Raw genomic sequence first — 25,067 nt, forward strand, 5'->3', positions numbered from 1 at the left:
TTGATTATTAACAATAATAATTAATAATTTTTTATAAATTAAACAGAATTCGCATCATCGAATAACAATAAATTTATTAAATACATCGAACAAGAATTTATTACAGTGAACAGGACGTAAAAATGCGATAAAACATACTAATATTTCAAACTGGACATTTTAGGCATCATTTTACTATCAACCGAAAATTGTGGTCCCACATAATAACGAACAAGAAGACTCGATCCTCGTTTGAGTTGGTTACGATTTGATAGGTCTGTCCAACAATTTACCCAAGTTCCATAGTGTGGCATAAATGGTGGTGAGCCTGCCATAAGTCCTGATTTTGAAACGGCCATGCAATTAGAAACTACTTGGAATGGATAAGTAACGGCAGTTGCAATAAACTGAAAGATAAAATACTTTTAGGTACACGATCAAATAAGGGTGTTCCTAAATTGAAGGTACAAACGATAATGTTAGATATAACCATTTCAAATTGGAAAAAACCTTAGAATATAGATAGAAGGAACGGAAAGTAAACTTTTGTGCTCGATCCCGAATACAAGAGAGATGGAAGTTTAGTGTCGCCAATCACAATCGAGCTAGCCGATTGTGTGTGCGAGCCATAGGCGTGGAGAATCCTGATTTTATTGTTAAATGCTTTATCAGGAATCCTTTTTTCATAACTTCACAATAGAAATCATTAAACTGAGAAAAACATTGATACTTTTGAAACATGAAAGAATTTTTATGAATAAATCACATTGTAAACTATTTTTTAGCATGAATTGATAATTTCGAAATTAATCAAATTATGTTACGCTACTGCTATAGTGTCCAGTCAGACAAGGAGTGACGAATGTTGGCATCAAAACAAATGCATCAGTTACAAGGTGATTTATGTTTCTCTTAATAATGTTCTAAGGAAAACAAGCCAAATTTGAACAAAAGAGTGATCGCCTGTATTTTTAAGCAATATTTTCCAAAAACCTGTATAATTTCATAGATAGATTGAATTATTGCCTTCAATTCACAGAGTCACCCATGTTTATCACTTGTATAATTCATAGATTGATTGAATTATTCACTTCAGATCACTGTTTGCACACATGTTAGTCACTTGATTTTTATTGATAGAAAAAAGCAACCTCTCAGAATGTATCGCATCCGTAAACTGAACAAGTCCAGGTGAACGATCATCGTGGGCCACGAGGATTTCCATGAGGAATTCCTAGAGCCAGTCTCACGCTCAGGAAACGATACTTCGACTCATCGTCGAGGTTGCAACCACTCTCAATTTGAGTTGAGAATGTGTGAAGATATACTACAGAAATGATCCTGTGAAGTATGATCTTAATTTTAAAATTTCAAAATTTTGGCATAGTCACCATGAATGGTGTAGAAGAAATCAGTACAGGCAGTCCACTAGAGACATCTATAGCAAATTGATCTAAGTTCTATCCCTAGCCTAGCGCCATCTATGGCGAAATTATTAAACTATTTTTCTCTATAGTTCATTTCTATTTGAGGAACCCTATATTATAGTATATTTTAGCTTCACTAATATAATAATTTGCTAATTGCACTAAATTAAAGTACTCACCATCATAGTGGCGGAAGTATAAACTTGTAATTCTTTTTCTTCGACAATATATGTATTAATAACATATGTTAAGGTATTGGCCACCAATACTGTCAAAATGTCTCCGAGAAGTCTAGGAATCAAACCACTAAAGAATCCCAGCAATCCATTCTGTTTATAAATTTCACCTATCGATCCAAATATACCCCTGAAAAATTGAAATAATCAAACAAATTTAGCTGTAATTATTCTGCGTAACGACTCACCGATATTTAACTTCTCTTCCAATAAACTGTGCCATTATTCTTACTGTTATAACATGAAAAGGCTGACTAACTATAATGGCAGTTGCTCTAGTAACAATATCATTCCTTGTGTTGCGAATAAACCGCTTTCTCCTAAAATAATTCATTAGATTTTGCCTATATATTAGTAATGGCTAATATTCAGCTAAAAATGAATATGTGATGTAATTTGTTGTGTGTGAAAACAATCAGTGACAAGATATAAAGAAAAAATATTGTGTGAAGTGATCAAAAATATATGATCAAATATAATAAACTTCTGTTTATAATTGAACAAATTTTAGCGGAAATCTTGAAAATTGTCCTTTTCAGTAGTTCAATAAGAAATATAATTCTTCAGCTCAACTGATAGAACCATAAAAGCAGCAAAACTTTCCATTTTCACTTTCGTATACAGGTACATCACTTACTTTAAAAGCTCAACATCTAACTCATCATCATCTTCATCATTTCTGTTCATTTCTAAGTAATCTGTTACCTTTTGAGTAGCAATTGCACTCAATATGCTACCACAAGCTTTTGATTCTAATCCTCTATAACACCCGGTAAACCCATCAACAGTTTTAATATGCTTAACTGAAATATGGAAGGATAATGCATGGAAAAATAGGCCAGCATCTTAAATTCTTACCATACTGGAAAATATTTGGTAATTTGAGCGCAGGTTTTCCGAAAAAAGTAGTAGATGGTTTGGGTGGAATAGGTTCATATCCAATCTGAAATGTAACGAGCGTTTTACATTCCTTAATGAGGGCAAAGTACACAAAAAAATCCAAATGTTGAAAAACCTCATCTAACCTGTATGAGAACTTTTGCATATTCAAATGGATGAGAAACAGTGTTTATGAGGATTCTAAATCCATAGGTAGACCATTTATTTTCATGTTGTTCTGTCATATTTTAATGTTGAAAGAAAACGTTCACTGACAAGCCAAAGGTTGCTAGAATTTAAATATTTTGTACTTGTTAAAAGCGGTTCATTACTCTCGAGAACAACATCAAAATTTTCTTTACAATTTTCCTGACTTAACCTGAAAATTTTTTGAAAATTATTGTCAAAATTCTTCTTTTTGTTTCAATTTTGTAATATATTGCTTCTGTGTAATTGGGGTGTTGAACTAATATTATTTAAGATATAGAGCTCATTTAGTTCTAAGTAATCTTTTGAAAAAGTTTGAAATTGTTAAATTGCTGCCGTTAACAATATTAAACTCATTAAATCTTTATATTATGGTTCCTTTTTATTTATAAAACTTCTATGAATTGGACTCATGTCAAATGTGACAGAATAATATGAATCTGTTGTGTGATCAGGAAGAAATGTAATTTATTCGAAGACTATCCTGTTTTATGTGAAATTATGCCGTGAATTTGGCAAAAACTGAAAATTTCGTTGTTTAAATGTTTTTTATGTGGACGTTTTCCAGACATTTAGTTGTATGAAACGTGGCAAGAATCTAGTAGTGAATTGACAAAGCACTGACAAATAATACTGGTGAGTTACAAATACGTATTTTTTTTTGTAAATACATATTTTTAGTATACATTGTTTATCTAGCTATGAATTCACTGCGCTCCCTGATTGTACATCGATTTGAATTTTTGATTTTCTTTTAAGAGTTGGTTTCTTTATTCCCTATATTTCCATAATTAATTATTTGAATTATGCATAAACTCCTATCCTATAGGTTACATTCCACACAAACTTGGCTTAAGCTATGGGAAACAGAAGTGTTATCTGAATTTGAATGTTTTTATGAGGGTATTTTGAATCGTCCTTGACATAGCCTGTTTGATGTTAACTGCAAAACAATTATATTCAACTCTGATGCTTACTATAAAACTTTATATCTTTGTTGTTAAAAATTAGTAATGCATATTAGAGAACCGTGAAAATATTCCACACGTACCAATCTAGTTTTGGTGATAAGAACACCATCAGTTGTTATGATAATAATTATCTAGATTTGAATATTGACAAAGAAATCAATTAGTCATAAGAATTTATTTGGCTTTAAAATGTGCCTTTGACATAATTCTATCTTTGTTTCAAATACTTACTGTGCCGGAATCTTGCAATTTCTTGTTGTAACAGTGTAACAGATTTTTTCCAACTAATTAATTGAAAAGGTGAAAATTATTGTATTTTTATTCATTCATAGTTATTTTATTCCATTTTATTCCTTTATCATCTTAAGTCTTAAGAATTCAATATCGTCAAAGTATCCAAAAATAATCGTAGTGAATTATTATTTTAATTTGGATGTATATTTTTGCATCATGCGAATATTTTGTAAGTCCATGTAATTTTCATTGTAGGTTATGAAAATTGAATCTCGGTACAATTGAACTTTATACAATTTCTAGGCTTTGAAATATATTCCGTGTATTCTAATAAGAACTGAAAAAAGTCCTACTGAAAATATCAGCTGTCTTAGTTTTTCGTGAAAAGAAAAAAAGATGTTTGTAGTATTGTTTTGCCGATCTATTTAAACCAAGAAAAATTTTGAAATTTCTTTTTATCATCCATCTCATTTATGATTTTGTTTTTTCTGTTCTAGATTTTTTTTATTTATTTGATGATGCACACAACTGTGACCATGGTACGTATTTTTCATCTTTATTATTTTCATAATGTTGAGGTTCATCAAATAATTCAAAATCCCATCGAATCAGTTTTTTTTCTTTTTTATGAAGCTCATATTCTGGTTGTTAATTGAGCACACAATGACAAAGTTCAAATAAATATGGAACAATATAAAAAATACAATCAACTAATCAAATAATCAACTTGATAGGTTATTGACAATTTCCAAATTGCTTGCTCAATAGCCAATATAGTAATTAATATTTTAACACCCATTTTATTTGAAGCCATACACATGAAAAAAATTATCGGTTTGTTTACTTCATTGATTAATAACCTGTATATCATTTTGGTGATTTAATTGATGTGAATACTACAAGAATATTGAAATTTTCTGCGTATATTTTCAGAAAAAAATGTAATAAAAAGTATTTTTCTTGACGTTATTCGATAGTTGAATGTGTGATTCAAATCAAAAGAATGATAACCAAAAAAAAATCAGCCATTCAATTATTAATGAGGTGTTGCACTATTGTTTCTCAAATGACTTATAATTCATTTCCAAATAGATAAAAACTTCCATCCGTCCGCTTTGGTAAAAAAAAAGATCACTTATTTTAGCACACTGACCTTCTAGCTCGAGAGAACAATCCATTATTTCTCGAAGTGAAAAATCGAGGAAACAAAATTGAATTATTCATTTTTCGTAAACTTGAAAACATAAAATCACGCCATTGGAAACATGAATTGTTAAAGGGTTTTCCGATAAGATAGGGAGAGAAGGTTTTCTAGGATGCAGAATTGCAGGCATTTCTTGATCAAGGCTCGTGTCAAACGCACGCAACAAGAATCGGCAGAATCAGTGGGAGTAAATCAACAAGCCATTTCAAAACGCTTGAAAGTCATGGGAATGATTCAGAAACAAGGAAATTGGGTGCCTTACGATTTGAAGCCGAGAGATGTTGAACGGCGTTTGTTTGCTTGTAAACAGCTGCTTGCAAGGCAAAGACGGAAGGGATTTCTGCAACGCATTGTAACTGGAAATGAAAAATGGGTTTATTACGATAATCCCAAGCACAGAAAATCATGGGGATATCCCGGCCATGCTTCCACGTCGGCGGCCAAACCGAATATTCACGGTTCCAAGGTCATGCTCAGTATTTTGTGGGACCAGCTCGGCGTAGTGTATTATGAGTTGTTGAAATCGACTGAAACAATCACAGGTGATCGTTATCGAATGCAATTATTGCGTTTGAGCCGACATTGAAAGACAAACGGCCGCAATACAACGAGAGTCATGATAAAGTAATTTTACAGCATGACAATGCTCGACCCCATGTTGCGAAAGTGGTCAAGATATACTTGGAAACGGTGAAATGGAAAGTCCTACCCCACCCACCGTATTCTCCAGCCGTTGCTCCCCTGGACTATCACTTGTTTCGATCAATGGCACACGGCCTGGCTGACCAGCACTTTCGGTCTTATGAAGAAGTGAAAAATTGAATCGATTCGTGGATCGCTTCAAAAAATGACCGGTTTTTTCAACGCAGGATTCGTACGCTGCCCGAAGTATGGGAGAAACTTGTGGCCAGCGATGGACAATACTTTGAATCATAAATGTAACGGGTGTTTTTTTTCGAGGTACATAACTTTAAGTTGGCATTACTGTTCAAGATGGCGACCCATTTAACAGCTGTCAAGTGATTTATTCTCAATTTGGTTTAGCAATTCATCATGAATAGACTCACGCCTGAACAACGCTTGCAAATAGTGCAATTTTATTTCGAAAATAATGGTTCTGTGCGGAATACGTCTCGCGCACTACGTTCATTTTATTTCGTTTAGCGATGAAGCGCACTTCTGGTTGAATGGCTACGTCAACAAACAAAACTGCCGCATTTGGAGTTAAGCTAATCCTCAAGTGTATGTCGAAACACCGTTACATCCAGAAAAACTGACTGTTTGGTTCGCTTTATGGGCTGGTGGAATCATTGGTCCGTACTTCTTCAAAAACGATGATGGCCAGAACGTTACAGTCAATGGTTATCGGTATAGAGCCATGATTACTTACTTTTTCATTCCTGAATTGAACAACCATGATGTCCAGGAGCTGTGGTTCCAACAAGACGGCGCAACATGTCACACAGCTCGTGCCACAATCGATTTATTGAAAGACACGTTTGGTGACCACCTAATTTCACGTTTTGGACCTGTGAATTGGCCTCCAAGATCTTGTGATTTAACACCGCTAGACTACTTTCTGTGGGGCTATGTAAAGTCATTGGTCTATGCGGATAAGCCACAAACTCTTGACCATTTGGAAGACAACATTCGCCGTGTTATTGCCGATATACGGCCACAAATGTTGGAAAAAGTCATCTAAAATTGGACGTCCAGATTGGACTACATCCGAGCCAGCCGTGGTCATATGCCAGAAATCATATTTAAAATGTAATGCCACAAGATTATCTAGCGGATAAATAAAATTCATGTCAATCGAATAATCCATCGTTGTTTTATTGCAATTTAAAGTTCTATAGCTCTAAAAAAACACCCTTTAGTAGGTTTACTCGATGGAAATTTTATTTTAAACGCCAAATTTTGCTGTTTTTTTTTTCTAATAGGCGTTCTATCCGTAGGTGCGCCCAAAGTTGATGAGAATACTTGCCTTCGTCGATAGGAAGAACAGCACCAGCCATCATCATGACCTTCTCGAACTTGTCCACCAGCGGCGATAGTGCCTCTCCGCCTTTGCGAAGGAGCGGCGCTGGTAAGCATCAGCAGCGCGTGTGTCTGAGCGCCGTTTGGGCGGAGCCTCAGACCAACAGGAGAGAAAGAAGGAGGGCCATCTATTCCTGGTCGTTCGGCTACGGTACCCTGACCGAACTGGGCGAGATCGTCGGATCGAAGCAGGAATATATTTGTAAAAAAGGTGAGAAGAGTTGGCGAAGTTTTACGTTAATTCTGACAGGAACTAGAGACCAGAGTAAGATGTCTAAAATGCTGATGTATTCACTGATTAGATTTCGTTCAAGATAGTTCTGGCGACTCGGCTCGGCATTGGTCTCTTTTTCCTCTTCTTCCTTGAGGTGGCGCTATACAAAGAATTGACCAATCAACGGCATCGTTTCAAAATTTCCATTTATCTTGTTAATGGTGGGTTTATGCACCGTACCTAAGAACTAAGACTAAACCTAAGACCTAAGAATTATGAACTAACACTAGCAGGCCAACTTTTGACTAATGGTGGATTTATGCACCGTACCTAAGAACTATGAACTAAGAACTAAACCTAAGAATTCAGTGGCGTTTATGCACTCTCTTGTTAGTTCTTAGTTAAGGCATGCGCACGTGCTCGAACTAATTTATATTTGTTCTATACTTCGATGTTTGACATTGATATTTATTGTGAAAAAATTAAATTGAATTTTTTCAAATACACCTAATACCTAATTTTACCTAATAAGGTAAAATATAGAAGTGCGCGTGCGCCGCATAGAATTTCAATATTAACGAGTACCAGTTTCTATCATTTTATGTTCTTTATTCGTGTTTATCGATGAAAAGTATTAGGTGTATTTGAAAAAATTAAATTTAATTTTTTCACAATAAATGTCAATGTCAAACATCAAAGTATAGAACAAATAGAAAGTAGTTCGAGCACGTGCCCATGCTTTAACTAAGAACTAACAAGAGAATGCATAAACGCCACTGAATTCTTAGGTTTAGTTCTTAGTTCTTAGGAATGGTGCATAAACCAACCATATAATCGTCGATTTAACCTCAAAACACGTCATTGACAGTGACGTGAGCGCCATAAGAAACAATGCGGAAATCAAGTGAAACGGAACCGACACCATTAAAATCCAAGAAGGCTGGTCCCTTCAAAAGTCGCTACTTCAATCTTAAGGTTTTTCTAGAGTGTGTGAGCACACCAGTGTTTTAGACATCTTGTTCCAGAGAAATAAAATCTAGCGTGGCCTACCTGGATTTCGTGATATTATAATGACAGCAGGCGGGTCGTTTGTCAAAGGTTAAACGCGTATCACACTAGCCTTTTTTCTTTTCTATTTCTGGCGCTTGAATCGTGAATGACATTCGACCGAACTTTTCCCCTTGAAATGTCAAAATGCAGGTTGATCTAAAATAATTTTTTTGACGTATAATCGAGGAGAGACAGTTTATAACAACTTTTTGTTATTTCACTTATTTTGTTGATTGTATAATTGTGTTAATATGAGAAATGTGGTATTGCCCACTGCAATATTCATGAAAAAAAACATAATATAGTTGTCAGTGGTCTTGACCAATCAGAACCTATTCCAGTCATGTGAAGTGTCGAATGTCCCCCTAACAGGGTCAGAAAGGTTATTCTGCATTCGATGGAAGATGAAAATTAGTTCGATCTGGGCTTAAGACATTGAAATGCGTCAGAATTAAATAGTTTCTGATTGTAGTGTGAATCTGAATGAATATAGAACCGACTTTTCGGTATGACATTAGCTGCAGGGTCTACTGGTTTTTGGATAAAGTTGCCAAATTTATAATTCAATTTCTGCTTTTGCCACATAAGAAAAAATTGAATAGAATTTTCTCTGTTTGGTGCATTTTATTTGGGTAGTAGAGCAAGTTAATAAATAACTTAAGAATTTAAACAACAATAGATGTATAACCGATTTATTCCGGTTTATTCATGAACTGTTTGGAAATGAATACCAGACTACGGAAATTGGGCAAATGACTCTTGATGAAATTCAGTCAAAATCGTAATAAGTTTATGCGATGATGTGCTTCTTTATAATCTTATTATCATCAGGTAATTAAAAAACCAAAAAAGTTAGTGCGGTTTTTGACGGCATAATACAGGGTGTTACCGAATAGGTGCGAAAGTTTTTAGGGAGCGAAGAAAGTCTTTCATGTCAACAAATTCTTTTAGGCTTTAACTTGTTACTAACTACCAATTAAAATACGTGACTGCCTCTACTGAATATTTTCGATTCTTTCGAATCTTGTTTTTTATTATGAGTATTCATTGAATTATACAGGATGCTCCTAAATTGGAAGAACAAACAAAAATTACTGATTACTCCGATCATTAAAAAAAAAGCCCTTTAAACATGACCCCGCAAACACTTTGTTTACTTGTCAAATTGACGTTTGGTCATAGAACTCTCAAAATTGGTCAAAATTGGAGAGCATAGATATGCACTTCAATTTTGAGGTTACTTGTCAAAGTGACGTTTGGACATAGAACTCTCTCAAAATTGTAAGCATAGATGTGCTCTTCAGTTTTTAGGTTAGTTGTCAAAGTGACGTTTGATCATAGAACTCTCTCAAAATTGGAGAGCATAGATATGCTCTTCAATTTTGAGGTTACTTGTCAAAGTGACGTTCGATCATAGAACTCTCCAGACAAATCTTTTTTTTGTCTATGATCAAACGTCACTTTGACAAGTTCAATTTTGAGGTTACTTGTCAAAGTGACGTTTGGACATAGAACTCTCCCAAAATTGAAAGCATAGATATGCACTTCAATTTTGAGGTTACTTGTCAAAGTGACGTTTGGACATAGAACTCTCTCAAAATTGTAAGCATAGATGTGCTCTTCAGTTTTTAGGTTAGTTGTCAAAGTGACGTTTGATCATAGAACTCTCTCAAAATTGAAGAGCATAGATATGCTCTTCAATTTCGAGGTTACTTGTCAGTGACGTTCGATCATAGAACTCTCCAGACAAATCTTTTTTTTGTCTATGATCAAACGTCACTTTGACAAGTTCAATTTTGAGGTTACTTGTCAAAGTGACGTTTGGACATAGAACTCTCTCAAAATTGAAAGCATAGATATGCTCTTCAATTTTTAGGTTAGTTGTCAAAGTGACGTAAGATCATAGAACTCTCTCAAAATTGAAGAGCATAGATATGCTCTTCAATTTTGAGGTTACTTGTCAAAGTGACGTATGATCATAGAACTCTCTCAAAATTGAAGAGCATAGATATGATCTTCAATTTTGAGGTTACTTGTCAAAGTGACGTTCGATCTTAGAACTCTCCAGACAAATCCTTTTTTTGTCTATGATCAAACGTCACTTTGACAAGTAACCTCAAAATTGAAGTGCATAGATTTGTTCTTCAATTTTGAGGTTACTTGTCAAAGTAACATGTGGTCACAGAACTCTCCAGAAAATTCTTTAGAATTCCCTAGAAGCATATTGGTGCCAAATATCTATCAATCTGACATCAAGCACAGAAACGGAGTGAACAATATCTCAATCGAAACGACGATTTCTCGAAGCTTTGCAATTTACGAGATTATCGTGTTCTTCGAATTAATCGTTGGACTTTATATTCAATTATCGCCGTAGGAGCGTGCGGGATTCATTTTTATTTTCGAACCGCTTCGAATGATTTGCGATACTCTATGACGGGCAGGAACTAATAAACCATCGAGTTTATTCTGAAAAGTTGAATAAATCCTCTATACAAAGGATATTGACAGGAAACAATAAACATCCACTGGCGTTTCCTCCTTTGATGTATTTTTAGTAGCTATTCGTCATAGTTTCTTATATGCACGTAAAAATTATCCGTATATTTCGCAACCTCAATCGTCGTATTAATCGATTTGAACGGATTACGCTGTCATAAAAAAGGAGCTGATGGGAGTTTTAGCTTCGCGGATACGCCATAGTCGAATCGATTTCGCCGGATGACTAATTTGTATACAGAAATTGCAAGTGGCGGTGAGATCGATACGATGTGGCATCGTGGCTGGAGGGCAGGCTTAATCTAATGGGAAATCGTGAATATTTTTGGTCGCGGGTCGATATTCAATTTCAACTTTGAATTTTCCGGTATTTCCGATCGTTAATCTAATGATGGGTGGGCTTTTGTTAATCGGTTTTTGGGAATCGGTAATGGTCTTGTTGGATTTTTGATCGATCGGGTCGAATTTGAGTTATTGGTATGTTGTTTCGAGTGCTTGAACGTTTGGAATTTACGCTAGTTTGTGTTTTAGAGTTTGTTGAAGCTGGAAATCCAGTGAAAAAAATTGGGGATGGGTGGATTGACCGTTTTGAACTTGGAATTTGTCTGGGTGGATTCAAAATCTCCAAGTTATTCTTTGTAGGCCGGTTATTTTAGTCGAAAAAAAATCCCAATCTTCAAAGACTCCCGTTCTCTTTTTTAGAAAAAATAAGAAATCAGAAAGCAGATTAAAAATTGCAATAAAACAACGATGGATTATTCGATTGACATGAATTTTATTTATCCGCAAGATAATCTTGTGGCATTACATTCTAAATATGATTTCTGGCATATGACCGCCACGGCTGGCTCGGATGTAGTCCAATCTGAACGTCCAATTTTCGATGACTTTTTCCAACATTTGTGGCCGTATATCGGCAATAACACGGCGAATGTTGTCTTCAAAATGGTCAAGGGTTTGTGGCTTATCCGCATAGACCAATGACTTTACATAGCCCCACAGAAAGTAGTCTAGCGGTGTTAAATCACAAGATCTTGGAGGCCAATTCACAGGTCCAAAACGTGAAATTAGACGGTTACCAAACGTGTCTTTCAATAAATCGATTGTGGCATGAGCTGTGTGACATGTTGCGCCGTCTTGTTGGAACCACAGCTCCTGGACATCATGGTTGTTCAATTCAGGAATGAAAAAGTTAGTAATCATGGCTCTATACCGATCACCATTGACTGAAACGTTCTGGCCATCATCGTTTTTGAAGAAGTACGGACCAATGATTCCACCAGCCCATAAAGCGCACCAAACAGTCAGTTTTTCTGGATGTAACGGTGTTTCGACATACACTTGAGGATTAGCTTCAGTCCAAATACGGCAGTTTTGTTTGTTTTCGTAGCCATTCAACCAAAATGCGCTTCATCGCTAAACAAAATTCGCTTATGAAAATCGGGAACAACGGCAGTTTCAATTTGCACTATTTGCAAACGTTGTTCAGGCGTGAGTCTATTCAAAATAAATTGCCAAACCAAACTGAGAATAAATCACTTGACAGCTGTTAAATCGTTCGCCATCTTGAACAGTAATGCCAACTTAAAGTTATATACCTCGAAAAAAAAACACCCGTTACATCCATTGTATTCGCCAGATCTGGCCCTCAGCGACTTTTTCCTGCTCTCAGAACTTCGCTGGAAAAAAATTTAGCGCCAATAAAGAAGTAATCGCCGAAACTGAGGCCTATTTTGAAGCGAAAGACAAATCGTACTACAAACATGGTATCGAAAAGTTGGAAGATCGCTGTATCACCATCGAAGGCAACTATGTTGAATAATAAAATCGAATTTTGCGAGAAAAAAAATGTATATCACTATGGTAGACCGGGGACTTCTAAATTGCCCTGTTACAGGCTACAGTAGCAATTTTTTCAGTTCTTGAGCGACGCACACGGTTTCCATTTCCCACATCACTTCCCAACAATTCAATTAGTTTTGACGAAAACTTTTGCCTAATTTTCATTGATGCGTTAATTTATAGACGAAGTGTATATCGTATTTGCATCGTTTTTTGGGACAACAATGTCGCCTGTCTTTTTTCGGTATAAACGGCGCCTTGGACGCTTACGTGAGCGGAGCCTTAAACAGCCGTGTATAGCAATTAACATTCAAGCGATAATCTCCACTCTCCGCACACACAGAGAACGGCGTTTCGCACGTTTCCCAAACGATAACTTATATCTGCAGCCGATGATTTCCTTTGTTTCCACGAGGCGCAATCAGGAAAAGCGCAATAATAACATATCGGAATGGATCCCAGATATTTGCCGTTGCCTGTTTTTCGATTAGCCGACCGCCGGTGGTTTCCGGCGATCGAACCGAATCGCGCGATCTGAATTATTACGAACTAATCCGCGATACGTTTTTCTGCTTGTTAACAACAGAGCGCGAGTTCTTCTGGTATCGGTTTAGCGAGAAAGCGATTTGTGCTAGTCTCGATTTTCGGGTTTGGAAAAATTGGACGATAGTGCGGTGCGGTGTTTGGCGATGATGTGGTCGGTACCTGGGTGTTTCGGGTTGTTTTTTTGATTTTTTTTTGAAAAGTTGTCTTGAGGAAGTAGTTGAAGATGGTGTCTGTTGACGAAAGGTAGGAGTTTTGAGTTTTTCGCCCGCTAACTGAAAAAAAATCCAGGAAGCACTCATTAATGGTAGCAGGAGCTTTTGAGCGCTTGTTCATTCTTGCGTCCCTGGGGATCACAGTACTATACAAGTTGGGATTCACGGATTGGCTTAATTTCAAGCTACTTGTCAACTAGTAGTTTTTCAATCTCAAGTCAAGTATTTATTTATCAAGTACTTAAGTCATATCAACCTACTTGATTTTTAGCAGTTTTATTTCAATAAAAAAATGTTGAATTGACAAGGAACCACTTTTATTTTAAACTTATTGTATGAAAGAATGTTTTTAAATTTTTTTTGAAGAAGTTGTCTTGAAGACGTAGTTGAAGATGGTGACTGTTGACCAGAGGTAGGAATTTTGAGTTATTCGCTAACTGCTAACTGAAATAACATCGAAAAAGCACTGATTAATAACAGGAGCTTTTGAGCGCTTGTTCATTCGTGTGCCCGCGAGGAACACAGAACTAACAGGCCAACTGAAAAATCCCGGTCTACCATAGTAAAACACATTTTTTTTTTTTGGCAAAATTCGATTTTATTATTCAACATAGTTGCCTTCGAGGGCAATACAGCGATACAGTACGCATTGTCTTTCGCTTCAAAATAGGCCTCAGTTTCGGCGATTACGTCTTCATTAGCGGTTAATTTTCTTTCCGGCCAGCTTTATTTTGAGGAAAAACAGGAAACAGGAAAAAGTCGCTGCGGGGCAGATCTGGCGAATACGGTGGATGCAGAAGCGATTCGAAACCCAATTCATGCAATTTACCATTGTTTTCATTGATTTGTAACACGGCGCATTGTCTTGATGAAACAGCACCTTTTTTTTCTTCAAATGGGGCCGTTTTTAACGATTTCATCCTTTAAAAGATCCAATAACGCTATATAATAATCGATGTTGATGGTCTGGCTCTTTTAGAGGTAATCGATGAATATTATACCTTGAGTATCCCAGAATATTGATGTCATAACCTTGCCAGCTGACTGTTGTGTTTTTCCTCGCTTTGGATTCGTTTCATCGTGTGCAGTCCACTGATCTGACTTTCGATTGGATTCCGGAGTGAAATGATGGAGCAATGTTTCATCCATTGTCATATATCGACGCAAAAATTCAGTTATATTGCACTTAAACAGCTTCAAACACTGCTCAGAATCATTAACACGTTATTACCTTCGATCGATTGTGAGCTCACGCGGCACCCATTTTGCACACAGCTTTCTCATGTACAAATATTCGTGAATGATACGATTTACATGTTCAGATGATATCTTCACAATGTCTGCTATCTCGATCAACTTCACTTTACGGTCATTCAAAATTATTTTGTGAACTCTTTTGATTTTTCGTCGGTGACAGCCTCTTTTGGGCGTCCACTGCGTTCGCCGTTTTCGGTGCTCATTTCGCCACTTTTAAACTTAGCATATCAATCGATGATGGTTGATTTTCCTGGTTATTCCTGATTATTATTATTCACTGAATCAGGGTCGTTGCAGCAGTCTACCGGGAACTGCGACCAATTTGATCTTTTGTTTTTAACCCTACCTATTCATACAAACCCAGGGAGGCCGTCGATACTGTTAACGAAACCTATGATATCCTTAGGAACCTTGGCTATTACTTCGTGAGTATTCAGAACTGACTTTCCCATGTGACTGGTTCTTACGTCAGTCAGCTCCGGACATTTGCATACTATGTGTTCGGTTGTTTCTTCTTCCTTTCCACAGAGCCTACAGATCTCATCTGCTGACCCACCCATGCGGTACAAAAGGTATTGGAACCGACAGTGTCCTGTCAGCAGTCCTACCACTACCCGAAACTCAGCTCGTGGTAGCTTCTGGAGTTTCCAGGTATAGGTCGGTGAAAACACCACAAATTTCTTTGTCTGAGCAAGACCTGGAGTGTTTCTCCAGAGGGTTTTACAATTGTCCCACTCCCATTGTTGGACTGCTGCCATATATTGTCTTTTCCAAGCCCCCAGAAAGGCTCAGGATCAACAGGTGTTAACCTTGATGCCCTCTTTGCAAGTTCATCGGATTTTTCGTTTCCTTCAATACCACAATTTCCCGGTTCCCATACTAGAGTTACTTTATTGCCTCTGGCCAGTTGCTTTATAACGGCTGTTTTTTTCGAGATATATAACTTTAAGTTGGCATTACTATTCAAGATGGCGACCGATTTAACAGCTGTCAAGTGATTTATTCTCAGTTTGGTTTGGCAATTCATCATGAATAGACTCACGCCTGAACAACGCTTGCAAATAGTGCAATTTTATTTCGAAAATAATGGTTCTGTGCGGAATACGTATCGCGCACTACGTCCATTTTATTTTGTTTAGCGATGAAGCGCACTTCTGGTTGAATGGCTACGTCAACAAACAAAACTGCCGCATTTGGAGTGAAGCTAATCCTCTAGTGTATGTCAAAACAACGTTATACCCAGAAAAATTGACTGTTTGGTGCTCTTTATGGGCTGGTGGAATCATTGGTCCGTACTTCTTCAAAAACGATGATGGCCAAAACGTTACAGTCAATGGTGATCAGTATAGAGCCATGATTACTAACTTTTTCATTCCTGAATTGAACAACCATGATGCCCAGGAGCTATGGTTCCAACAAGACGGCGCAACATGTCACACAACTCGTGCTACAATCGATTTATTGAAAGACACGTTTGGTGACCGCTAGACTACTTTCTGTGGGGCTATGTAAAGTCATTGGTCTACGCGGATAAGCCACAAACCCTTGACCATTTGGGAGACAACATTCGCCGTGTTATTGCCGATATGCGGCCACAAAAGTTGTAAAAAGTCATCGAAAATTGAACGTCCAGATTGGACTACATCCGAGCCAGCCGTGGCGGTCATATGCCAGAAATCATATTCAGAATGTAATGCCACAAGATTATCTTGCGGATAAATAAAATTCATGTCAATCGAATAATCCATCGTTGTTTTATTGCAATTTAAAGTTCTATAGCTCTAAAAAAAACACCCTTTAGTATTATGGCACTTCCATGTCAGTAAAGACCCCTGGCTATATGATTCCACGGATCTCAGAGTAGCCTGGCTGTAGGTAGTGATGTAAACACGTACCCTTTTGAGGCTTATTTTGTGACACTCTTGGGCGCAAGTATAGACTGCTAGTGTCTCGGTTTGCAAGATAGAGGGCTCACTTCCCAGGAATCTAGAGTTTCTTTTTCCAGGCTGTGCCTCTTTCTGATTTTGATCCATCGGTATACCATATGAAGGACTTTTCGTCCAAGCTATTCACAAACCATAAAATTTAATTTTCACCGAACAAGCAAGGATTCTAAAACCTCTACTCAGTTCTGTTTTATAAATTGTTTCTTTTTTATTTTATTTTTTTCTTTAACGTAATAAGTAGAGGGTTCTACTTGAGATCTTTTGATCCTAAAGAACACTTACTTCATACGTCTTTCTTATCGATTTTTGTTTTACAGGTAAAGTGGCTGATAACACTCAAACCTTGGAACAGCGGGGACGCCGTCTAGTGACATCAATACCGTTGCCACATGTCTCTCCCTCGTCGCCCCCCAGGTCCTGCAGCAAGGTCGATTTTAAGGCTATGCCGGGTATTAAATCTTTTGTCGGCGCGGCGGCCAAGGACAGGAGCCCCGCCGAGATCGAGACCTCGCTACCTTTGGTGAAACGAGACGAGCACCCGAGGGGCGAGATCATAAAGCAGTGCAGGAGCCTGGCCAACCTGCGAAGATGCGACACGTTGCTGGCGTTGACGGGCGTGTTGAAGTCGTCGTCTTCGACGAGCAGCGTCGAGCCGCTGCACCCGGTGAACAGACTGAGACCGCCCTCCGTGGGCGGGTCGAATTGTCGCCTGTGCTCCAGGTGCTCGAGCCTGCTCACCCTGGCCTCGTCCTCGAAGTACTCCCTTAACTCCTGTGCCGGTTTCGTGCCGGTCAAGGACGAGCCTAATCTGTTGTGTAAATTGTGTCTAGCCGAGGTGCCTTCCAAGGATGTTTATATGATCAAACAGTGCAATTGCTCTTTTTGCTTAGAGGTGAGTCGGATGATCTTTCGAAGAAAACAACATGAAATAAATATCGATGGTATTTGGTCATATAAGACTTGTGAGAAAAGATCTTTGCGCGAGCTTTGGTACCTTCTGGGTGCTTGGGAATGAGAACCGTTGGCGTGGTATATTGAAAAAATGGTTTTTTCAACACTTCATTCGATAAGTCCCTAGTCTAAGCAGTATCAACACATATTTTTCGCCTTGTAGAAAGATTATTCTTTGCTTTCGAAATAGGCTTCAATTTCGTCAATAACTTCTTCATTAAAGCCAAATTTCTTCATCTCCGATTGACAGAAAATATTAATTTTGCAGTCACATATCAATCAGCAATGTATTTCTTTTCCTGTCTGGCAGCAAAGTAAGAATTTTCTTGCCTAGGCAGCAAAATGATTATTCTCAATAGGAACTAAACATTTCATAAGTTATAGAACTACATAGGCTTACAACTTTGCTTCCGCCGTTTTTTCCGAAATTCGAGGCTTTATTGTGAAAAACAGGTTATACTTTTATGATTCAAAGTATTGTCCATCGCTGGCCTCTACTTTCTGTCATCTTTCGGGCAGCTTACGAATCCCGCGTTGAAAAAACTGGTCATCTTTTGAAGCGATCCACAAATCGATCCAATTTTTTACTTCTTCATAAGACCGGAAGTGCTGGTCAGCCGGGCCTTGTGCCATTGATCAAAACAAGTGATAGTCTGAGGGGGCAACGTAGGTTGGGATAGAACTTCCCATTTAAACGTGTCCCAAGTATGTCTTGACCACTTTCGCGACATGGGGTAGAGTATTGTCATGCTGTAAAATCACTTTATCATGTCTCTCGTTGTATTGCGGCCGTTTATCTTTCAATGCTCGGCTCAAACGCATTAATTACGTTCGATAACGATCGCCTGTTATTGTTTCAGTCGGTTTTAACTACTCATAATACACTACGTCGAGCTAGTCCCACCAAATACTGAGCATGACCTTGGAACTGTGAATATTCGGTTTGGCCTTCGACGTGGAAGCATGGCGGGATATCCCTATGATTTTCTGCGCTTGGGATTATCGTAATGAACCCATTTTTCGTCTCCAGTCACAATTCGATGCAGAAATCCCTTCTGTCTTTGCCTTGCAATCAGCTGATCAGAAGCAAACAAACGCCGTTCAACATCTCTCGGCTTCAACTCGTACGGCACCCAATTTCCTTGTTTCTGAATCATTCCGATGACTTTCAGGAGTTTTAAAATGGCTTGTTGCGTCACTCCCAATGATCCTGCCTATTCTTGTTGCGTTTGACTCTATTCTTGATCAAGTAATGTCTCCAATTCTGCATCTTCGAAAACCTTCTCTCTTCCACCGCCATGCTGGTCTTCGACGTCAAAAATCACCGTTCTTGAAGCGTTGAAACCATTCTCGGTACTAATAGCGACATTTGAGAGCATTCGATGAGCCTTAACGGAGAATAACTTTATGATGCAGACTCAAATCGGCTAATATTTCGATAGCGTTATGTTTACAAATACCTAACAATAAACCGTAGTGTAAAATTTGCAGTGTTTTATGTAACGGAATTTACCTTTTCAGTGTATGACAGCGTATGTTAAATATGAGATAGCGGAGGGAGCCTATGACATATCGTGCCCTGATGCACGATGCCCAGAGCAGGGAATCCTGCAACAAGATGAGATCAAAAGACTTGTAGGAGAGGAACAGTTCGAGAAACATAAAAAATATAGGTTGAACAGAGGTGAGTTACTTTTCACAGTTCAGTTTTCGCTAAGTCCATGTTGTTCACTCAAAATTTTTGGATTTCACCTCTATATAAGTGCAAAATATAATGTATGTTTGAATAAAAACATTTCTATATTCTATACTAGCTCTAAGCTTCTGAGAGGTCTCGCAGAGGCCTAGGAGAATCAGAATAAAAAAATAAACGAACAAGATTAAAATGGGTGACATAATATGGGAGTTCACCGCAGGAAGAAGAAATTCAGCTAAAACATAACGATATGTAATTATGAAATTGAGAATATGCATTGCTACAATTCCATAAAATGAAGATTTTTTCCAATAGAAATTATACAATTTAATATAGTTATAATGGCAACACTGTATTATTTTTTTTGACACTTCTTCTGTCATTTGTGTTCAGATGGTTATGCCATGAAGGATACTCTATAGTCATAGTATTGTAGACAAATTTGAAAGTGAATTTTGGCATAACCTACTGAACACAAATGACAGAAGAAATGTCAAAAAAATAATACATACAGTGTTGCCATTATAACTATTGTCCTATTGGAAAACCCTATACAATACTTTTTACCGCAGCCTTATGAATTTTTCATATATTGATATGATTTCTTCATATGATTATAAAGATTGTGATTGAAGAGAAAATAATGAAACACAGGATAAAATTGAATTTGTTTGTTTTTATTTCTTTGAAGCATAGGTATATCCTCAACTTTTGTAGAGGGTTAATTGTATCTAAAGCGATTTAAGATATTTGGCATTATTTATTATTTCTCAGAATCAGGTACACTACAAATGAGAAAGAACATTAGATAGGTATACTGGTTATTAAAAAAGTAACCCTTTTTGTGATTTTCGAATTAATCTCACACAACAGCATCCTTCATCTTCAACTCAAACGTATCCTTCTCCTTGCAGAAATAGAGGTAGATCAGAGTCGCACTTGGTGTCCCAGAGCCGGCTGTGAAACAGTCTGTACCCTGTGTCCGTCTCAGCCGTGTTTACCCCAAAGCGTGCTTTGTCCCACTTGCACGAACAATTTTTGCAGCAATTGCAAACTGGAATGGCACGAGGGCATAACCTGCGATCAGTACAGCAAACAGCTGGCGAGAGAGGGTAAGGCGGAAGAGCCCGGAATCCCTTTCGATTCTGATCTCATCAAGTGCTGTCCCATGTGCAACGTTCCTATCGAAAAAGACGAAGGCTGTGCCCAGATGATGTGCAAGAGGTGTAAGCATGTGTTCTGTTGGTATTGCTTAGCGAGCCTCGACGTAAGTTTCGATAATTACTCTTAATTTTTTTTTGTTTCTTTGTTATGGAATGGTTTTTTTGAGAAATCTGATCTAGGAGTACCTTTCATATTGCTGCGTTAGTCTGAAAAGGTTTTATAGTAATGATAGTAGTTAATTTGAACGTTGATCAGCGCCATCTTGGAGAAAGTAAAGATAATATCCAAAATTTAATACATATTCATACGTTTATCAACTCGATTACTAATAACTATAAGATTTTCCAATAAGAGTTTTCATTTTTAATATCCGGCTATCTGGGCCGCTGTCATTTGACAAGTAATGGCTGGTTTATGCACCATTCCTAAGAACTAAGAATTGAACGCTAACAAATCAATGAGGGCGTTTATGCATTTTATCTAAGGACTATGAACTAACCTAGCATTAGAAAGTTGACCAACTTTTAACTAATAGTGGATTTATGCACCAGTCCTAAGAACTAAGACTAAACCTAAGCACTAAGAACTAACCTAGCATTAGAAAAATGTCCAACTTTTGACTAATGGTAGATTTATGCACCAGTCCTAAGAACTAAGACTAAACCTAAGAACTAACACTAGCAGGCCAACTTTTGACTAATGGTAGATTTATGCACCAGTCCTAAGAACTAAGACTAAACCTAAGAACTAACACTAGCAGGCCAACTTTTGACTAATGGTAGATTTATGCACCAGTCCTAAGAACTAAGACTAAACCTAAGAACTAACACTAGCAGGCCAACTTTTGACTAATGGTAGATTTATGCACCAGTCCTAAGAACTAAGACTAAACCTAAGAACTAACACTAGCAGGCCAACTTTTGACTAATGGTAGATTTATGCACCAGTCCTAAGAACTAAGACTAAACCTAAGAACTAAGAATTAAACGCTAACAAATCAATGAGGGCGTTTATGCATTTTATCTAAGGACTATGAACTAACCTAGCATTAGAAAGTTGACCAACTTTTAACTAATGGTGGATTTATGAACCATTCCTAAGAACTAAGAATTGAACGCTAACAAATCAATGAGGGCGTTTATGCATTTTATCTAAGGACTATGAACTAACCTAGCATTAGAAAGTTGACCAACTTTTAACTAATGGTGGATTTATGCACCAGTCCTAAGAACTAAGACTAAACCTAAGCACTAAGAACTAACACTAGCAGGCCAACTTTTGACTAATGGTAGATTTATGCACCAGTCCTTAGAACTAAGACTAAACCTAAGAACTAAGAATTAAACGCTAACAAATCAATCTGGGTCGCTGTCATTTGACAAGTAATGGCTGGTTTATGCACCATTCCTAAGAACTAAGAATTGAACGCTAACAAATCAATGAGGGCGTTTATGCATTTTATCTAAGATCTAAAAACTAACCTAGCATTAGAAAGTTGACCAACTTTTAACTAATGGTGGATTTATGCACAAGTCCTAAGAACTTGGACTAAACCTAAGAACTAAGAATTGAACGTTAACAAATCAATGAGGGCGTTTATGCACGTTTCCTAAGAACTAACACTAGCAAGCCAACTGTTAACTAACAACTAAGGGCTCAGGAAAATATAGAAGTGCGCGTGTACCGCATAGAATTTCAATATTAACGAGTACCAGTTTCTATCATTTTATGTTCTTTATTCGTGTTTATCGATGAAAAGTATTAGGTGTATTTGAAAAAATTTAATTGAATTTTTTTACAATAAATATCAATGTCAAACATCAAAGTATAGAACAAATAGAAAGTAGTTCGAGCACGTGCGCATGCCTTAACTAAGAACTAACAAAAGAGTGCATAAACGCCACTGAATTCTTAGGTTTAGTTCATAGTTCTTAGGTACGGTGCATAAATCCACCATTAGTTCTTAGTTAACAGTTGGCCTGCTAGTGTTAGTTCTTAGGAAACGTGCATAAACGCCCTCATTGATTTGTTAGCGTTAAATTCTTAGTTCTTAGGTTTAGTCTTAGTTCTTAGGAATGGTGCATAACCCACAATAAATTTGAATGTTTATCAGTGCCATCTTGGAGAAAGTAGCGTTAGGATCCAAAATTTAATCTATTTTCATATGTTTTTCAGCTCGAGTACTTATAACTGTAAGGTTTTCCAATAAGAGGTTTCATTTTGAATAGCCAGTTATCTGGGCAGCTGTCATTTTTGAAGCAGTCGTCTTTTGACATTTGACAAGTAAAAACTACACCATTACTAAAAATGAAACCATACATGGTTCAACAACGCACTGAAATTGTTAAACTTGACTACAAAAATGTTGAAAAAGCACCTCTCATTGGAAAACCCTTTATATCGAGTTATTTTGAAACTATCCCAATTTATGGTTATTGTTGATTTGAAAAATTCAGCATGTATTCAATTTTTTTGCAGGACGACTTTCTTCTACGACATTATGACAAAGGTCCTTGTAAAAACAAACTGGGACACTCCAGAGCCTCGGTTATGTGGCACAGGACTCAGGTGATAGGAATATTTGCTGGTTTTGGAATTTTGCTACTTGTGGCCTCACCCTTATTACTTCTAGCCGCTCCCTGCATAATATGTTGCAAGTGTCGAATATGCAACGCAGGAAATACTAAAATGGATAACGAGGAATCCTCATCCTCGGAAAGACTTTGAGTGTAATTGAAACTTATGAATATATTGTTGAAATTTATTGATATGAATAAAATTATTTTGTTAGATGAAGTCAAGGTTAACAAATATGTTGATGAGAAATTATTACGATATTTATTATTGGATTACCTGTTTCGTGTTTGAATTATGTATATATTAACTATGGGACTGCAATTCAAATGTCTTTTTATCAAGCACTATGTTAAATTATAACACTTATATGAATCAAATAATAAAAACACTTTTCGAAGTGTATACTTGTTCCAACTGTTGTTTTGATGCTATTCCAACAAGAATTTTATTTTCCAATATCTGGAGATTTACACACAAATCATCACTCTGCTAAATTATTACATTTTATTTGATCTTAATGGTCTTTCAGGAAACATATTATGGCGTATAGGTGTTCAGGATTAGAGATTCTTTCTAATATAAAATCTTATCTGATCATTAATGCGCTAATATATGGCGCCAAGTTTTTTCTATATGATTGGCCTATATCTAGGACATCTAGGAAAAGTAGCTCGAACTAAGCTGTCGTAATGATGTATAAGCTACAGAATTCTATTCGCAGTTGACTGCGCCGAGAGGAAATTCAGTAAATTTTGTACAGATGGCACTTAAGACAATTTTCCAACAAAATTCGAAATTACAGTATTATTTGGGGGCTTCTAGGGAGGAACTGATTGAAAATACGAATACAGCTTGAAAAATATCAAGTTTTAAAGTCGATCGGAATCCAAAACTTTTTTTGGCGAAAAAATATCCAAGGTTATAGTCTTGGTTTTTTCCGAAAAATCGACCGATCGAATTCGGACATTTTATGACATTTTCAGAGGGTTTCGGGGTCGTAGACTACGAATTAGGCATCCATTCTCGCCAGAAAAATTTTTCTACACCTTAAAAGCATAGTTTTCACACAACTGTAATGTCTTACTTGTGGGGCATGCGTACCCACTTTAAAAGCTTCGGATTTTGCCCACCAGAGGGCGTAGTAAACCCATTTTGAAAGCGTTCCCACAAAATTCGAAATAACTCAATTTTGGAGTCTTTTAGGGAGTAACTGACTTCAAATAGGAATTCAGCATGAAAAATGCTTGATAATATCAAGTTTTGAAGTCGATCGGAATCCAAAACTTTTTTTGGCGAAAAAATATCCAAGGTTATAGTCTTGGTTTTTTCCGAAAAATCGACCGATCGAATTCGGACATTTTACGACATTTTCAGAGGGTTTCGGGGTCGTAGACTACGAATTAGGCATCCATTCTCACCAGAAAAATTTTTCTACACCTTAAAAGCATAGTTTTCACACAACTGTAATGTCTTACTTGTGGGGCAAGTGTACCCATTTTACAAGCTTCAGATTTTGCCCACCAGAGGGCAGATCAAACTCTCTAAAAAATTCCTCTTACAAAACTCAATTTTGGGGGGCTTCTAGGGAGGAACTAATTGGAAATAGGAAATCAGCAGGAAAAATTCTTCATAATATTGAATTTTGATGTTGATCTGTTCTGAATTGAAGATTTCTGGTAATATCAAATTCTGAAGGTGATTTGATTAGAAACTTTTCGTAAAATATTACCATAAGACTTTTTTTTCTAGCATTCGCCTATATTGCGACATCTAGGAAAAGAAGCTCAAACCAAGCTTTAGGAATGACTTATACGTTACAGGATTCTACTTGTGGTTGGCGGCGATAACATAAAGTTCAGTAAATTGCGTATAGATGGCATACAAGTAAATTCTATAGTGAATTGAATTTTCGGAACTTTTAAAGAAAAACTGACCC

At 37.0% G+C, this 25,067-nt stretch overlaps 2 protein-coding genes and 1 non-coding gene across 5 annotated transcripts; 1 reads left to right on the forward strand and 2 right to left on the reverse strand.

Moving 5' to 3' along the window:
• Positions 1-54: 54 nt before the first annotated feature.
• On the reverse strand, positions 55-2,899 carry LOC123672712 (mitochondrial carrier homolog 2). The gene is made up of 6 exons (XM_045606961.1): positions 2,668-2,899; positions 2,501-2,585; positions 2,280-2,445; positions 1,831-1,962; positions 1,586-1,772; positions 55-386 (listed from the first exon to the last, which is right to left on the reverse strand). The coding sequence occupies exons 1-6, from the start codon at positions 2,764-2,766 to the stop codon at positions 138-140; spliced, it is 918 nt and encodes a 305-aa protein (XP_045462917.1). The 5' UTR covers positions 2,767-2,899; the 3' UTR covers positions 55-137.
• LOC123674295 lies at positions 1,129-1,337 on the reverse strand. Its single transcript, XR_006746640.1, has one exon. It is a non-coding gene; the product is annotated as a small nucleolar RNA U3 (small nucleolar RNA).
• A 240-nt stretch (positions 2,900-3,139) lies between the features above and the next one.
• Positions 3,140-23,545, forward strand: LOC123672709 (probable E3 ubiquitin-protein ligase RNF144A-A). 3 transcript variants are annotated; one of them, XM_045606957.1, is made up of 7 exons: positions 3,140-3,364; positions 4,431-4,472; positions 7,096-7,388; positions 17,061-17,635; positions 19,216-19,378; positions 20,305-20,657; positions 23,033-23,545. In XM_045606957.1, the coding sequence occupies exons 3-7, from the start codon at positions 7,160-7,162 to the stop codon at positions 23,279-23,281; spliced, it is 1,569 nt and encodes a 522-aa protein (XP_045462913.1). In that variant the 5' UTR covers positions 3,140-3,364; positions 4,431-4,472; positions 7,096-7,159; the 3' UTR covers positions 23,282-23,545. The 3 variants fall into 3 exon arrangements, with proteins under 3 accessions (XP_045462913.1, XP_045462915.1, XP_045462914.1); XM_045606958.1 differs by lacking the exon at positions 3,140-3,364 and adding an exon at positions 3,368-3,999; XM_045606959.1 differs by lacking the exon at positions 4,431-4,472 and having other exon boundaries at positions 3,146-3,364.
• The last annotated feature ends 1,522 nt before the right edge of the window (positions 23,546-25,067 follow it).

This window comes from Harmonia axyridis, chromosome 2, assembly GCF_914767665.1.
Source record: "Harmonia axyridis chromosome 2, icHarAxyr1.1, whole genome shotgun sequence".
Classification (NCBI taxonomy): Eukaryota; Metazoa; Arthropoda; class Insecta; order Coleoptera; family Coccinellidae; genus Harmonia; species Harmonia axyridis.